Source organism: Eleginops maclovinus, chromosome 10 (assembly GCF_036324505.1).
Source record: "Eleginops maclovinus isolate JMC-PN-2008 ecotype Puerto Natales chromosome 10, JC_Emac_rtc_rv5, whole genome shotgun sequence".
Classification (NCBI taxonomy): domain Eukaryota; kingdom Metazoa; phylum Chordata; class Actinopteri; order Perciformes; family Eleginopidae; genus Eleginops; species Eleginops maclovinus.
Genome location: NC_086358.1, coordinates 11,361,790 through 11,379,792, shown reverse-complemented (window position 1 = coordinate 11,379,792; position 18,003 = coordinate 11,361,790). Strand labels below are relative to the sequence as shown.

At 40.0% G+C, this 18,003-nt stretch overlaps 1 protein-coding gene across 5 annotated transcripts in view; it reads left to right on the top strand.

The window, feature by feature from the left end:
• LOC134871398 (disintegrin and metalloproteinase domain-containing protein 12-like) overlaps nucleotides 1-18,003 on the top strand; it is a 68,363-nt gene that overhangs the window by 19,317 nt on the left and 31,043 nt on the right. For 4 of the 5 annotated variants that reach the window (XR_010166683.1, XR_010166681.1, XR_010166682.1 and 1 more), the window contains exon 4: nucleotides 15,849-15,927. Coding sequence is in view for 2 of the 5 variants with exons in the window: in XM_063894172.1 (XP_063750242.1) it covers nucleotides 15,849-15,927 (79 nt within the window). In the remaining 3 variants the exon portion in view is untranslated. Of the gene's footprint in view, nucleotides 1-15,848; nucleotides 15,928-15,998; nucleotides 16,070-18,003 lie in introns of all 5 variants that reach the window. The other variant, XM_063894173.1, reaches the window with a different exon arrangement.

Sequence of the window (18,003 nt, the reverse complement as noted above, 5' to 3'; positions counted from 1 at the left end):
AGGGGAACTGACAATGAAACTGGGAATTTGGAGTCTGCATACACCATCGCTTTGAAGCTTGAGATACTGTATGTGCTCTTCCTGCTATTCTCCTGTTATCACTGTGGACATGACATTATGGCAGAGCCTTGCTCATGGTTATCTTATCTGAAGCTTACATCTGTATCCACCGTCAGTGGGAAATTAGCTTGTTCTCTGATCCATTAGCCAAAATTACTGTCCGTAGTGACGCATGGACAGTTAGTGGGCGAATGACTCATTAGCTAGTGTGAATTTGTACATTACAGGGAAAGTAATTTTAGAGAGGGCACAAACAGCCCAGTCTAATCACGCACCAGCTACTGTACATGAGCAGATGTACTCCCATAAAACTTGCTTTTACGGCATGCTTGTACCAATGCTCATTTATTCTCTCTTCTGCACAATTCAAACACATATACACACCACACACACATGTTCTAACCCTTACTTCTATTCGAATGCTGCACTGAGGTTAACTCTATCCTTTGTACCCTACTACCCTTGCGGCTGGAAGGCCATGTATACCGTGTTTCATTAGTTTCAAAGACAAGTCATGGAAATGGAAGCGTCCAGAGCCAGCGCCTTTTAACTACTTCCTTCAAAAAGGATTTTTTTGGAAGGAGCTTCCTTCTTTTGAATTGCCTTTTCTGAAGCTCCAATTATTTTCAAGCTTAGAGCAGTAATTAATAAGGTGGACTCACCACTCCATACTCCTAATTAATTAGAGGGCACAGAGTAACACTGGAAAGCCCTTAGAACGCCTTTTTCTTGTCTTTCAGGATGAAGAAGAGTGAGATGCACATGCACAGTGTCCCTTTGAATGCTCTGTTTTGTGAGTGTCTGTATAACTGAGTTTTTACTGGTCCACAAGCTTCCCATCCCAACCTTCCAACTTACTACAAAGTCCCAAAACAGCTTGTTTACCTCAGTTTCTCTCTGTCAAACTTCACAGTCCTACCTTCATTTTTATGCTATACATATATTAAACTGTAATCAGAAAGAAAACTGCTGAAAAATGTATCACCTCAATTTTGTGTATGCTTTAATACATGTGGACATAAGATTTTTCTCCAGCACTAAGAAAAAAACACTTTCTTAGTATTCTCACATAGGGGTTCATGTTTCCACATCACTCTTGTGTAACTTGCAGATTCTGCCAGAATTTGCTTCCAAATTGGTGATGTCACAAAATAATTTGTACACGCCTTAAACAAAGATGAAGGTGAGTGAAGAGAAAATGATCCTCCTCAGCAGATAATGTGAAAGCAGCCCTCTTGTGTAAAATTCTGCACATGCGTCATTCTGCACAGTGAAGGTCAAACAAGTCACAATAATTTGAGTGGAGAGAGACTTAAAGTATGAAGCTGGTGAAAATGAAGATTGAGTATCAGACTCAATGGCTTGTAAAAAAAAGACATTTTGTGCAGTGAAAGGGGTCTTCCCCTCTCCACTCTGAGCCTTTTACCAGACGGACCACGGGGGTCTCAGGACTCCAGCTGCTAGATCTATTCCTCAGCCTCCCTCCCTTCAACACAAAGAGTACAGCCAAATGAAACCTGCTGTAAGCAGCACTTTCTCTCTTGGGGACAAGCCATCACTCACTACTTACTTTCACCAAATGGCTTAGGGCAGTTCCTGGAGATAAAGAAGTCCTCCTTTGGCATTACAGGTATAATGCTGCCACGGTAAAGTCCAATGTATGTGGATATCAAATTAAAACATATTTTAAAATGTAAATGTGTGTTCCATCACTTCAGTCCCTGTAACTCATCAAGAGCCTAACTTTAAGCCTGGTATCCTATCTTATCAGTTAACGAAGACTTAGGGTAGTGTTGGAACTGCAGTAACATATTTTGTAAATACATGCAAATCTTATTTTATGTTATGAATAGGGATTTAACCATTAGAGAACCATCTTAATATTGGAGTCGTTAAGTAAACATGGCATTGACCCTGTCCTAAATTCAATTGTTATGTATGGCAATATAATGATCAAAACTCAGAATAATGACGATAAGATTCCAAGAGCATCTATTAACAGGTAACCTATATATCAATAGCCAAGATAATTCTTTTTGCATAAAAAACAACACAATAGCCAGTGATAAGCAACAGCATGTTGATTTAATAAAATCCAATTTACTGTAATTGTTAGGATTTCTTAACTTCAGAAAAGCATAGAAGGTCTGAGAAAAGATAGAACACATGAGTTTGGAAATAATTGTCTTATTCATTTAAGATATGAGTTTGGATATTTGTCTACAATGAGGCCCCAGGTCAATTGTAAAATATTCTGATCATGCTTTCAATTTAGATAACTGGGGGTTCGGAGCCTTCTTCACAGGTACCCTGATGAAAGCTGATGAGGAGTGGGAGTGTGTTTGACTTTTACAGCTAATGGACAGAAACAAGTCCTGTTTTTTATTTCGTCGTGTTTTGTATGAGTCACCTTTTAAGAACACTTTTTTGCATTTTGCAACAATTCAAAGTCTGAACAATAACCCATTACATTTTGCCTGTAAATGCCAGTCTGTCATTTTAAACAGGAGCCTAAATGCGTCTTTTAAAATGAGATTACATTCAAAGTTATCAACAGAGAGGGTTATGACAGGAGCGTTTCATTTTTTAGACCTTTATTTAACTTCTAGGTAACATTTGTTCGAGCAAAATGCAAGGCTTTATCCACAAGAGCATTTATTGCACAACTTTTCAACATTTTCCAGACAGCTGATAAATTTGAAGCACGTATTCTTTCCAACTCTCTATCCGTCTTGTGAATGTGTTAAGAAATATTCCTTGAATAGGAGCCAACCTCATGTTTTATCAAGGCATTCTATTCACTTCACTACGGTATATCACACAGAAGTACTATTTAGATTGCACCACAGTATGTGCCATTACTGAACAGCACACAAATTTAATGGAATTACATTGTCTTACCTGTCTCCAAACACTTAGATCATTTGTTTTTAATATGAATACAGAATTTTGGAATCATTTCACATTGTCACAACATTACATGTGTCATCGGTAAGTCCCTTCAGACACTGACATTTCTCATTGCTACAATAAAAAGTCCCTGATGTCGCCAATTGGCTAGTTGCAGGAACTTTTACACAATTTGTGTAAATACAGAATATTCCCAAACACATGCTGAAGATTTGTGATTTTGATCATTACATTTTCATCCGCTGAACAAATGACCATAAACATAAAATGTTACTGTGCTTCCTCTTTCATTGCTTTGTTTGTGAGCACTATGTTTTGAAATGAAAAAGACAAATCAACAAACCACGACTTTTAATGTGCAGCGAATTTTCTCTCTTTTAAATATGGCAGCAATTACCAAACTTGGAGACTGGGAACCTTTAACCATGTTGTTTCCCAAAGGCCTATAATAATGTTAAATCGTTTGTATTTAAATATGGGGCAATAAACTAGCAGAACAAAAGCGTACCTTTTGGATTTCATGTAATACAGCAATGAAAGTAGAGCTTAAAAAAAACACCCTGTCATTTAATGTTTGATTTGTATGACCATAAGGATTAATACATTGTTTTTCCATTTAATTAACAGTAACAGAAATGTAAGACGGAATATTTAATATGAACTGCCAGAAAATGTGTCTATATAAGATGTTCTTGAGGATTTTGGAGAACAAAAGTTAGTTTTACCATCCGTCAGCCAAGACCATCTATCTTCCTCTTCCTTTCCATTCCATTGTTTGTCTTTCTGTCTCGTTCTCTGCCTCTCTCCCTTTCACCTATTTAAGCAAACCATAAATTGTAGTGAAATCTAATTTTCTCAAGGCTTTGGGGTGCCAAAGGGAATAAACAAAAAGCAGACAAAGTTTTTGACCTCTGTGTCTGCTGACCATACAGATAATCAGTCCAAGCTCACAGTCCTGGCTTCCCTCCTGCCTATTTGACAGACAGACAAATAGATCTGCCGGAGTTACAGTGTGAGTTAAGCCTGGAGGAAATGTTCGCTCTACTTGTCCTCCATCCTGTTCTGTCCGTTCTCACAGTCCACTGCCCTTCCTATGACCAGCCCTCCCTGCGTGTGGGGGTCACTGACTGAGCGAAGAAGCCACGCGTGGTCATCAGTCATACGTTCAAATCTGGGCTGAAGGGAAGCCTGTTTCTTTCAGCTGATGTCGAAGTTTTGCCCCTTCTGTTGTCCTACATGCTCACCCAGAGCAGTGTCCTTGTGAAAAATGATTGCTGGCTGGAAAGCAAAAACAGCATCCGCTACAGTTGACCAGCACAGCAAAAAGCTCCAGCAGTTTCCCTCCCTTCTTGCCCTGAAATGTAGCATCTCTGTCGAAGAACATCTTTTTTTTCTCTCTTATGTTTCTGATTTTTTTAAACTGCATCTAACCGCATTCGACTCAAAGGTAGGAAGGAGTTAGAGGTCAGAATATTCTTTCATCACTACCTTTAACTATGTGATTAAAAGAAATTATGCGTACAAAGTCATGGATCTGGAGCATAGGGTTTTCCCTAGTCTTCCTTAGTCTCTGTGTCAAGCTGAAAGCAGATGCTTTTCCTTTACCATCCCACTTGTCATTAAGGATATGTGTCTGAGGCCCCACAGTACTGAGAGATAGACACACAGGGAGTAGACGGGGGCAGGGGAGGATGTGTGATGACTGGATTGGAGGTTTCTGCTGTTTTTGCTTTGTCAGATGAGGTGTGAAGGCAGTCCTCACCCAATTCTGTCCACCTGCCTCCATATCTTTCCTTCCTTGCCTATTTTCTTGCCAGCAACATCTAATAACTCTGTTTTAGGGAATTGGACGCGGCAGGGTTTCCTTTTGGTTGGCCCTGCTTATTCCTTCTTCTTCTTGCTCACTCTCACCTAATCCTTCCAGCGCTGGGGAGTGAGCTGCCAACATCAATAGGAGCTGCCAGGGTTTGATGAAGAGGCTGTGGAGTGCTTCGGGGTGCAGGGACCCCATGGAATCGAGGTCCATGACATAGATGCCTTAGAATCCTCAGCAGAGTTCCCGAGAGAAGGGGTCACAGGCAGGTTGTAAATTCACAGAGGGTTAAGCAGGAAACTGCATTTGTTGACACATGAGCTGAGAGAAAAACTATATGTTTTCCCTCTTGAAAGATAAGGCGTAAAAGCCATATATTCAGTTGGCTGGAGGTGACCCAGTTGTCAACTGAGGCCATAGTCATTGTATTTGCATCGCAAATTACGGTTTAAAGCTAGTAGACATGATTAAAAGTAATGACACATTGCTCCACATTCTTGGGAAATACATCCAATCAATTTCTTGAAAAGTGTTAGAAGAGATGATCAGTGTTAAACATTAATCAGTTTGACATACTGTAAAGATGGAGTTCTGTCATCACGACCAAAAGATTTCAAAGCAACCAGTCAATACTCAAACAAGTCGATGCAAGTCAGTTTAGAAACATTCCCCCACATACTCCTCCAACAAATTACAGCTTGTCCTTTTTACAATTCAGTTTTTGAATAAACAAACAACACTGTTACAAAACCACACATTTAGTAGTGAATAGGGGTCCTAGGGGATAATGGGTCTCGGTTATTCTCGAGACCCCATGTACCTTTTAGTAGTGAAAATGAGTACTGATGCCTTGGTGGTGTCGCTCTTCCCATCCGACCCTTGGCAAGAAACCCAATAAGTATACTCAAAAGTAAGGTTCTACTGTTACAAAAGTTCCATGACGGTATATTTGATTGGCTGGCTGTATTTTGGGACTAAATATATTTAAATTAGCTGAAAAATAAACAAGAAAATTAATGATTTAGTAGATATACTTTTATGTTCAATACATATCTGGCTGCTATACTTTTATTTTTGTGTATTTTGCAATTGTGTGATTCTTTTACATATATTATTTTAGTATCTTGGTGTAATATTGAGCTGTCTTTGGCTCTTTCTGCTGTAACAATGCAAATGTACCCTCTGTGGGACTATTAAAGGTATTCTGATTCTGTTTCTGATTCTGAAAATAGCAGTGGGGAGAAAAACTTTCAACAATCAGACCTTCTTGTTGGGAAGTAAAATCGACTCAAAAGTAGTAGTTAGAGTAGTTAACTAAATGGTAAGAATATGATATATACAATTAAATGAAAACGTTTTAAGGCTCTTAGTTTGGGTGTTTTGTAAGGATATGCTGAACATGTTCAGGGATTGTGAATGACTTACTGCCTTGGATTTTCTAACATCCTGGCAGTGACTGCCTGTCCATCAATATTCAAAATGCAGATGAAAATGATTAAATAGATGCAAATCCAAATCAAACATGCTCGCCTTTTTGTCATGCTCGATGGGTCATCGATGGTGCGAGCTGTAAGCTCCATCTGCACGCTCTGATGTATGATGTTTACCAACAATCTCTTAAAGACATCTAATAATTGTCCACTTCCTGTGTGCATCAGGAGTGCCATATTCCTTTCAGAGATTTTTGGACCATGGATGATCAATGAGCTTTTTGTGCATTATTGTGAAATCAATCACCAGCTTTAGAAACTGGGTGAAAGAGATGTGAAGAGCTGATTCAAAGAGGCATGAGAAAACTGAATATTCTCTCAGCACTCACAGCAGAAAATGGTTTGAATAAAAGCTGATAGAGATGTATGATTGCTTTATGAGTGCTAAAGGGTGGAGAAACGTATTGATTGTTGAATTGGACATTTTATTTCTGGTCTGAGAACAGACCGCACCTGTTTTAGATGCATTAGGTTTCTGACCTTGCATGTTATGCTAAAGTTCACTTATTTAGTGTATTCTGTCTCTCTAATCTAGTAGCTTTATTTTCCTGTCAATCATCTTCTAAAATAATACAGGGTCAGGGTGCATAACCAATCCCACCTAATGCATAAAAAGCTGACTTAACTACAAAGAGGAAGGACATCTCCTCCACTGACATAATCGGAGGGGTGAAAGACCTGAAGGGAGAGAGCGCACATTTGTATTCATCCCTTAATTGTTTGATTTCCCTGAAGGCATGCAAGACAAGTGAGAAGGGCAGGGAAGAAGGGGGGAGGGCGTACAAGAACAGACAGATTTAATTAAATGAATTGCTGTTTTTCTGCATGTGCATTTACCTTGTGAAAAGAATGATAGGCTTGATTGTTTGAAGTTCCCTAGCTGCTCATTAGTTCAAGCACAGTGTTGCAATGAATATAGATGCATGAGCTTTGGGCCTGGAGCCAGCTCTTCGCAAAACCATTCAAATTAATGGGAAAGCTCAAAGCTGTTGTTTTAGCATGACCCGTCCAGAAAATGACTTTGCATTCACCCTTCCTCAGTACATCATCCCAGTTCTCAGCCAAAACAAACATAATGATCTTAAAAACCGATGTAGAAAACACACATAGAAGATGGGAAGCAATTAAATGCTTTGAAGCCTCAAGTTTTGTGATTTTTCTTCAGGCTGAAAGACATGATTATCAAAAACAGGCATCTATCACTATGATTCCTGCCTTCACTCAAATGCAATGGAGGTTTATGGTGCCTTTCATGTTGTCTGAGAGAAATTCAGCATTTCTTTCTAGAAACTCTCCTCATTCCTCACAGACCTCACCATCAAAAGATGTTCCAGGGACTGCTTCTTTGGTAGGAAGTAGTTCTAGTGGAAACTGTTTACTGTTTTTAAACTGGGTAAACTTGGCTTTTAACGTTATTTTTTTCAGAGTTTGCAAATACTTCAGGAGAGCATTCAAGTTCTAAAAGCCATACTGATATTCCGGTGCAGGATGTACAGAGTGTTGAATAAGTAGTTTAGGAAATCAGGCAGGGAGTGTTGTGGTTTGCTGATAGTGTTGAAAGAAAATAATGTGTTGCATGATCTACAATCCATGAGGCCCGATGTGTGTGGAGCACACACACACACAATCCTCATTGCGGAAACAGCACAAGCAGTGATGCCTTCATGTGTATAAGCACACACACACGTGCTCCCACACAGTCGCGCATAAATCAAGTCGGGCTACCAGCGCATTCGATGATTGCTGCACACAAGCAGGGACACACTCTCTGTTTCCATCTCTCCCACACACCCGCATGCTGACACACAACCAGAGCTCACCCAGAGGGGAAAGCAGAGGCAAGCTCTCTGCCACAGAGGAGCCGAAGCCCCAGGGCAGATAGGAGTAGAAAGCAGGGTGAAGTATCTCCCCTGCAGTGATCCACAGCCACAAAGACGATTTGAGAGACTGCTGTCTTGGCACCCGGCATAATTAGTCTCAGATAACAATGTCACTGGTCCATGCAATTAAAAAAACAAAACACATTCACCTGGGACAAACTGCCAAAACATTTCAGCTTTTGTTTGTTTTTCTAAAATTTAGATATAATTAGTATCAGTTGTCTAATTTCAAGCGTAAGACATATTTAGGTTCGTATTCCACTTGACCTGGAGAATTTAGAGTTCATACTGTGCCCATCAACTGCCTTTGATTAGTCACAGTGATTACATTTCCCTTGCCCTTGGGGATCGTGACATCATGAGCAATAAAGTGGTATTGATGTTCTTTTTAGAAGAAATGAAAGAGACTTGCCCTGCTGTAAACCCAACATGAGCAGGTTATGGTTTGCTAGTTTCTCATAGACACTATTTATCACATGTGGCATGTGCCAGCATGCCTTTGGGTGACAAATACTGTGACGTAAGCCACACACATTATAGCCAGATGTAACTTGATGTCACAGTTGGAAAGTGTCAACAGGCAAAGAAACAAAAGAGGGGAACAATTATTTGGAAAGAAATCTGACTCAGTGTTTCACTTTTCCTGTAGTTATCCTGTTTGAGACTGGTTATAGTTAGGCTATTGTGCTATTCTAATACGCACCACAGATACGTTGTAAAACCAACAACTTAGAAGCTACATAAACATTGCCATTTATTTTTGTATTAAGTGATCATCATGCCTGTCAGTTTGGAATGGCTGGACTATGTATCTCTCCACGCTGAAATGTGGTTCAGCAACAGACAGAGTGTTTCCATTATGTGGTAAGGCAGCAACATGTGTGCTTCGTGTGACACAGGATTCAACTGAGAGAAAAACAAGTCTCCATTGATAAATGACACGTTTGAATGTGCCTCACATAAATAGGCCATGTGGCCATTTCAAAACAATTAATGAGCTTCTTCTGGTCTTACTTGGTCTCATTAGGGTAAAGCAAGTCAATCTGCTGCGTTAACATTGTGGTTGTGGTTACCATTCATGCACCATCTACTCTCAACTCCTGCGCTTTTGAACTGGTTTAACAGTATCACTCCACTTTCACCTTTTCTACTTAAAAAGTCGTTATTTTTGCAACCCCAAGTGCTCCCTCCAAGTGAAACACAAACATAGGCCTTTTTAAGCCAAACATACAATCAATTCAATGATTGTCTTTGTTGGGACATACTTTACACTTATTCATGGAGATGTGAGGTTGCCAGCATCACTTATCGGCTTTCTCTGGGCTTTCTCTCTTCTCAGTGATCTGATCAAACTGCTCAATCATTTTTAACTGCACAGTTGTTTAAGTGGTGACCCAAATGTAGCCATCCAGTTACTGTACAGTATACAAATCTATTTTATCTCAATGTAGGAGCAAGATTTGGGGTTTATGTGTTTCTATTTATTGTGTGGTATTTTTTACATATTATTGGTAGTGGGCGTGCACTGGAGCTTGGGGCGGAGTAAGTGGTTGTTTAACCTGGCTGCACTCACCTGCTCAGTGTGGTTTTGTATGGAAAATAAAGGGGGTTAGAAACCTTCTATTGACTGCAAATTATACAGAAACTGGCAAAAGTTTTCCACTGCAATATTCTAAAACATCAGTGATTGAAGCACTTGGATAGATTTTATTTTCGCTTGTTTTTTCTACAATAAATGTTCAAACGAAACGGAAGGAGTGGAGCAATTGTTTGAGTGTGTCAAGGTGTTTATCTTCCCGTATTTAACTCCTCGCGGCAGCTTTCAATTGGACTGCCTATAGCCTCAACATTCCAAAAGCAGACCATGACGGGTATACTTTGTGCACTTTGACATATACACTGCACTATATCAATCATTACTTAGATTGTTTAGTTAACATGCTTGTGTATCTCAGTATTCACGGCCTCATTATCTTCAAACTTTATCAAAGATTAGTGTTGCATTTCTGTCCTAATTCCGCTCATCTTACCCGTTGTTTGGGGGGTATTCATCACCCAGTCTCTGTAATTGGGATCCTGTGGAGTCATCCATCAGGCAGACATTGCACTGAGATGACACTTTATTGATTTCACGGGGCATGCCTGGGCTTAACCACATCAATCTTGCGGTGACAGTAACTGTGATAATTGCGTGCCACTGCTACTAATGACTATTGTGTTTGACCATCTCGCTGCCCAATTAACCACCCCAGGAAGCCACGCAGGTGTAAAGAATCATAATGAGGCTGTCATGGTAAAAATATGAGAAGCTTTCATTTCTTCCATTTTCAACACAGTTAGCTTTCTTGACAGAAGCCAAAGACCACATTTTTTTGTGTTTCTACCTCGTCATGTTGGACGTAGCTTGATGGGCGCCAGCAAGCACCATGTTAGCTCTCTACCAAACGTGACAGCTTATAAAGTCAAAACCATCTGCCTTGACTTTCTACTCTTTTTTCCCCCCTTCTTCCCCACTCCCTGAGCCGAAATCATTGGCTGGCATGCTCTAACAGCTCTGTTCATGACATGCTTGGTGAAGACCGGGAGTTGCATTGAGCTCAGGGTAAGCAGGGGGAATTCTGCTTCTCTGCTCTACTTGGCACTGGCCTGCAACACTGCCTGATGTCAGACAGATCACAGCCAGGAAGACTGGCCCTCTTCTCTTGCGCCTGGAAAAAGAATGTTACTGACACAAGTATTTTTTTTCGCTCGGGGGTTTGCACCATTGTAGGTTTCATGCACATGATCCCACTTTTCCGCACAGAGCTGGTTTTTTTTAAACTTACCACAAAAAAAGAAAAGGGAAATTATCACTACCACATTGCCTCACGGGTCTCTCCACTGAAATGTAATGTACTAATTGGAGCTCATAGATTAGGTTTTACGAGAAACGTCTTTCTTTGATGGTGATTTCATCTGCTCTAAATGTTTATATTTACATCTGTTCTAAATAACTTTTTATATAGCACAGGGCTTACAAATGCTACAGAGCTACTTGCTCTGCAGAGGCCTAATGCCTGGTTTCTCATTTATCATAGTTAACTGCAGGATTTGTCCAGAAGTCCCTGATTAGGTCGTCTGAGTTTAACGAGACATATCCAAACCTGTGACTGTGAAATCGCTGCAAGTTGATACAGCTTGTATTCCAACCATGGTAAAAAAAGGCTGGTGTGTCAATGAACTGGTCAGAACAAGTCACTTAAGGATATTCACTTCATCTAAAAGGAAGTTAATGTTCTTTATAAAATAGAAGAAGGAACCCTTAATCGTCCCACAGAGGGGAAATTTACATTCTGCCTTTAACCCATCCCAGTGTTAGGAGCACCTCGGTAGCACTTGGTCTTTTGGGGACTTGAACAGGTGACCTTCCGTTTCCCAAGCCAAGTCCCTATGGACCTTTACTGCCATAAATACTTCTAACTATTGTCACAGATCGTGTTAACATATCCTTTCTATGCTCAGTTTTTCTTATCGCTGAATTGGATACTTCATGTGGAGAAAAAGGGGGAGTCTTGTAGAGCTTGAAGTTGAAAACCCATTTGTGACTACTGACTGAAAAATGAGTTTTGTATATTCCACCAAATAAAAATGATCCAGCATGAGCAAGGAGACATGGTATTTATTTATCTTTTTGACCTGTTGTTTAATAAATTCAACCATTTGTTGTTTCCTCGAGATTTGTTCAATCGTGAAAGCTCTAGATATGTATGTCTGAATGCTTTGGTGTCGTATCGTTTTAAGTCGCCTAAAAAAAGAATGGATGTACAATTATTTCATAATCAATGGAAACTCAATGAACATTAGCATATAAAAGCTGTAAAGGACGTTTCTTTCTACAGTAGGTCATACGCAGCACTCGCCTACAAATAAGACCTCCTGTTTGCCTTTGATTGATTAGGCACCAACTGCAATTCATCAAGCCTGTTGCAATTAATATAGCTCACACACCACAAAATTTGCTTTACTCGCATAGAAGCAGCGCAAACACTTGCCATTAAGACCACATGCGAGGAAAATGATGGAATCTGATCATAAAACACCAATGAGCTAAGTGTCCTGGGATTGGCTTGGTTGTATTTTCTGAATTAGAATGTTCACAACAGGGATTGTGTTTGCAGAGTAAGCTTTGACATTTTTAAATATATTCCATTTAGATAGACATTGTGCAATTCCCTGTGTTATTTCCCTATACAAAGACAGACAGAAGAGGCTGACAATGTTGAACAGATACAACAGGAAAATGCGATTAATTTAATGCAGGAAGGAAAGAAGTGGCATTTAATAGCCGGCATTCAGGATTAGCTTGAAGTGTATTCATTGTCTTTCTGTCTGCATTTGAAAAAATCTACTCACAGGAAAATCCAACATATTTTCTTTCATAAGATGTTTTGTCTATTTTAGCCAGGAGACGGCAAAGCATAAACACAACTAATGTACAGTATTGTACCTGTCTGACAAATGTAGAGGAGTTAAAACATATTTCTCTGTCAGAGCTTTAAGACCATGCCTGTCATGTTTCCTACTTTCGGCACTAACACTCGGCTGTAACAGCGGGAATGTTGCATCTTCTTGTTGATTCTTGGTGTCCCTACCTGATGCTAACTTCCTGTCAGTCAGACGGAGCATTGTTGTAGGCTTGTCTCATGTGTGATGCATTTTAAATGGGAGGCACAACCCCCAATCCCCCCCTTTTTACATGCCTCATTAACTTCCGCCTGATTGATAAACATTGAGCCGCTGCTGTCACGCGGGCGGTTGGTTTGTGGAATTAGAAACATGATGTATTGGTTCAACACTTCGATGAGATGGGATGAACGTACAGGTGTTGTCAGATAGGTTACATGCATTCAAAGGTTTTCTGTTCATTTGTTTCAACCCTTGTCTAAATAATATAACTGGTACCCCTGCACTGTGCTTAATTGCATGTGTGTAGTGCAGATTGCAACTCTAATTTGTGTAGTTTGTCATGTTCTAGCCTATTTAGGGACTGAGGGGTCTGAAAGCAATAGCCAAGCACCGATATAACACTTTATTAGGTTCTCCCTTCTGTTCATACTAAACATTAAAAATGTACTCTTAAACCACCTCCAAGGTAATTGATGGTGGACATACTTTAGTAATTACGCACAGAGGTTAACTGCTGTTGCCAGGAAACTGTGAATCTTGGCACCAATTACAGCCCGTGCTGTGAAGCTACTCACCATGTGAGTAAGCAGCCAAGGAATGCTAGCTCTAAGTTAACCTTAGTTAAGTTCAGGCAGGCGTATAGCTTACCAAAAAAGAATGGTAGTGAGAGACCTCTCATTAAGTACCACTGGCTTCCCATTTAGATCAGTCATCTGTATGACACATCTGGCCACTCAGTCCTATTTCTGAGATGTCAGTGAAGGCCCTGTCTATAAGAAATTGGAGAAAGTGCAAATAACAATGAAGAAAGGGAATATTAGTTATCTTCATCATGTACCATTGCTAACGGTGCAAGAGTACCTCACTCAGGTGGACTAAGGTGACATTTCTTGGTTCCATGTGTCTGCAACATGTTTTCATTTTTCATTCCCAGACTCTCCCAGATTGTTACAGGCAAGCAGTGAAGCAAACACAATCACCACACTGGATTGTCCTTTGTGGGCAGATGTTGAGGTTGACTGTCCAACTGAGAGTGCAGACCTAATTAAGACTGAAGAAACACATCATTTTATTTGGCGCTCTCTCTTCTTTGGCTTCGCTTTGATCCAATGATTATTACCAGCTCTTTGGCTCTGCTCTAGAGGGTGGGGAAGTATTGTATCTCATGCCGACAGCTCCCAAACAAAATAACCCCCCTCCCCAGGTTGTTACAGCTGACACTCCCAGCTGGGTTGTCAGTGGTGAGGTCAGTAAGAGAATCCAGCTGCCTGCTGAGGTTTGTTCCTCTGCTGTGGATTAGGACCAGCCAACCATCTGCTGGTGTCCTGTAGTTTATTACTGTACATGCACTCCCTGTATGTACAATACATGGACACTCATCCTCACTTATACAAATCATGAACACAAATACACATGCAAATGCTGCAATAATCTGCCCAGCAGGGGGTCGACATAGCTGTTTTGGACCTCAGTTTATTTGTTGATCTATTTATGCAGTTATTCCTCTTCCAGCGTCCTTCCTTTTGTCAGACAATAGAGCAGTTATTGGTAACAACTATAGGGGAAAAAAAGGGCAGCCATCATTGCTTTGATAAAGAGTCTTCATTGTCATTGAGGTGACATGTCAGCACAGTTCGGCAGTTACTGTATGTGGTATACCAAAATCAATCTTTTGAGTGTCAATAATAAATCAACTAAAAGTCTTAAAAGCTCAGGACCTCTGAAAGGTTTGTAGTTTGCCTTTCGTGAGGACACCAGTTTTAGTGTACTGATATAAATCAGTATTAAAGGATTCTGTTCGTGACTCATCGCCACACAACTAACATCGGAAAAAAAAGTTGTATAATTCACTGAGTCAGAGAGTTGTAAATGCATTTTGTTTTGAGACTAAATATTAAAAAGGTTCATTATTGACCATAGAAAAGAACAGTTTGACGAATAAATGATGTACACAATGTCTAACTTGTTTGTTTTATCAGTACAATTAATAACAACTAAACTTAGCAACTCCCTTATGATGGTCATTAGATGTGACGTATAGCTTGTAATCAACAAGTAAGTGGGACCTTGTCTCAAGACATGAACATGAAAGTACCATTAGAAGAATTACCACATTTCATAATGGCCTATTTTCTAATAATCTGTTTGCCATGTTGTATCTCTTAGTAGCATTTCTTCTTTTACCATTCTTCATGCCAATATTTAAGACTGTGCTAACACAAAGGGCTTTATGCTGCATATATCCTAATATATTGAAGACGTGCTTTTACACATCCAGGAGTACCAACACCATACGGCTACAGGGAGGCTTTGCTTAGGAAAACACCTTGCTAGCGGAAACCTTTAATTGTGAAGTAGAGATAACAAAATTGAGTTTGCTTTGATGAAGACAAATGAGCAGGCAGGAGGTATCATTACCAAGGTATTGCTGTAATCTTTCCTGGCCTACATGGTAGTGACCCGTGAATAGGAAGAAAGAGAGCAGTGCAAAATGCCTCTGTTTGCCTGCAGCAGAGTTTCGTTGTGTTGATTTATTGAGCTTTCTAGATATAAACTGTAAATGGATCGCTTGGTAACCTCAGAGAATCACTTTGTAGTGTTATTGATTCCCGACTGTAACTAAAAATGACTCCTTCACTGCTTTCCTGTCAACATAATCTCCTCGTTCTCGCCTTTATCAGATAACTCTATTGTGTCCATCTGCTCATTGTCTGTAATGTGTGAGCTAATAACTGTTCTTCCGTAACACATGGAATGAGTTATGGATTGATATTGAATGCTTCTTTTTGGTGCTTGCATATGGTGTGAAAGTAAACAGCAAATATAACAGCAGTCTTTAAAAAAAAATCTAATTTGTTTCTTAGCCTACAGGTGCTTCAACTCAATCTATACTAAAGCAGGGTTACATTTTAAATCACATCAAACTGTTTATTGTTCATGCAAGTCTGGCCTAAGACATAGTGATTGATCTTCTCAGGATGAAGCCCCAGAGGGTAATTTGTGTTTGTTTTCTTTGTTTATTCTTTCTAGGGGGCTGTTTGCAAGTAACTATACAGAAACCCATTACCTAGAAGATGGCATTGCAGTCACCGGCTCGGACAACTTCACGGTATGTTAGCAACCTTTTATTTCCTGTTTCTTTATTGAAGCTGACACTTCTCTTCATTACCCACCCAGCAGCTCCTATGGATGTCGGGCTGCTGTGGACCCGTACTTCCTGTCGGGTTCTACTCCATTGTGCTTTTGTTAAGGTCAGCAAGGAAGTAATAAAAAATGTATATCACAGTTAGACCCACTTTTGAAAACCGCCAGGAATTGGTTAGTCTTGCGTATAAGGAAGTATATTCATATTTGATGAAATAAAAGGCGGACAGAGGTCAGAGAACCAACTCCGTTTTAGGAAGCGGCTCAAGTGTTTTATAATGGATGGACTTCAAACCATCTCAAAAAATGCTCTGTAATGCAGCTTTGCACGAATACATTGAACTAGTGAACATCTAAGTGCACTTCAGAAGTCACACTTAGTCTAAAATATTAAGCACCCATCATTGCATCATGAGACTCGTGCGTATAAAACTGAGATAAGAGGATAAAATTGAATGCAACGTCAGATTTTCTAATGCATAACTTTCAAATATATTCTCTTTTGTGCAGTTTATGAGGTTATTAATGATATATTATACTTCATTTATATCCTGTTTCTCCAACCTTACAAGAGCTTTGGTCTTATAATTTCCTGTGATTTGCTTGGAATAAATATAGCTCATCTGTTCAGCGTTCAAATACAATGGGTCTTTGAAAACATATTTCATGCTTCCATAAATGTTCCATGAATTTTCGAGGTTACAGAACAGCAAGATTATTAGGAAACTATGTGTACAGCACACTGTAATGAATGAGAATGATGTGGCAGCAGCATGTGGAACACTTTCTACGCCTCAAAGCTTCCACCTGCTTCCCTGATTTCACTGATTTGATCATCTGCTGTTTGGAGAGAAATTATACGTCAATTTTTTGTTAAGATCTCCAGAAAGAATATTAATAGACTGCAAGGTCTGTGTACAAAACGCCTGGCCTACTTATGCTCAAAATTCACAAAAGAGAGATTAATATAATTCAATAATAGCCAGCCCACACAGTGAAATGAACAATTCTTTCCTCTTGAGACTGCAGTGAGACCAGAGCTGGTGCCATCAGTGGCTTGGCTCTGTCGCTCATCAGAATTACCGGCAATCCAAAGGACAAAGACAAAGAAGGAGTTGAGGAGGGTCAACTTTAGGAGACACTGAGAGGCCATAGCTGGCACATGGCATCAATGGAGGGTTGGATGGAATAATTGGTGTAGGGGCTTCATTATCAAGATAGATTAATCACTAAGTCCTTAGAATATTTGGTGTTTGTGAAAAATGCTATCACAATTTCCAATAGCCCAAGATTTTGCCTTTTATATTGATTGATTTTTCGTTGATAAACAGCCCAAATATCCAAAGTAATGATGTCAAAGGAGAGCAGCGTATCCTTGAGTGTCATTTATGCCTTGTTTGCATCAATTAATTTCCTAGCCATTATCTTCTGAGCACCTGTTTTGCACATGATGGATGGGCGGATTAAAAACAGCATGGACCACCGAAGGCTAGCTGCCAGTATCTACCTACTCAGTGTCTCAACATCTTGGGAACTAACAGGCATCTTTTGACCTTCGTCCTTCTTCTCATTCCTCTCTCATGACCACAACCGGGGAGGGTCTTTTTAACTGGAAACGGCCAGGCCTTTTGAGGCTGATCCACAGTTAATTTATTTATCCTGCCTGCAGGGAGGAGACTGATACAGTGATCTGGGCAAGTATCTGGAGGGTTCAGTTTTGTGTCAAAGGTAAGGTACTGTTGAGATTGACTTCAGCGTGAGTCAGCCCTCCCTCGGTTCTATCTGTCGGTTTTCGTCCTCTCCCTTCCTCGCTGAAGTCCACATACAATGCAATAAATGAGTGCTGTGTGCTGTAACAAGCACTACGGGGAATATGAATCACTAGCATGGTTATTAGAGCGTTAACTTAGAATAATACATGCAGTATGATAAACAATGTGATGTTCACACCCGACCTTGCCTCCTACAATAATCTGGGTATTAGTTATTAATCTTTCTTATTCCAGATATGAAGGCGTAAGCACTTTCCTTTCTCATTTCT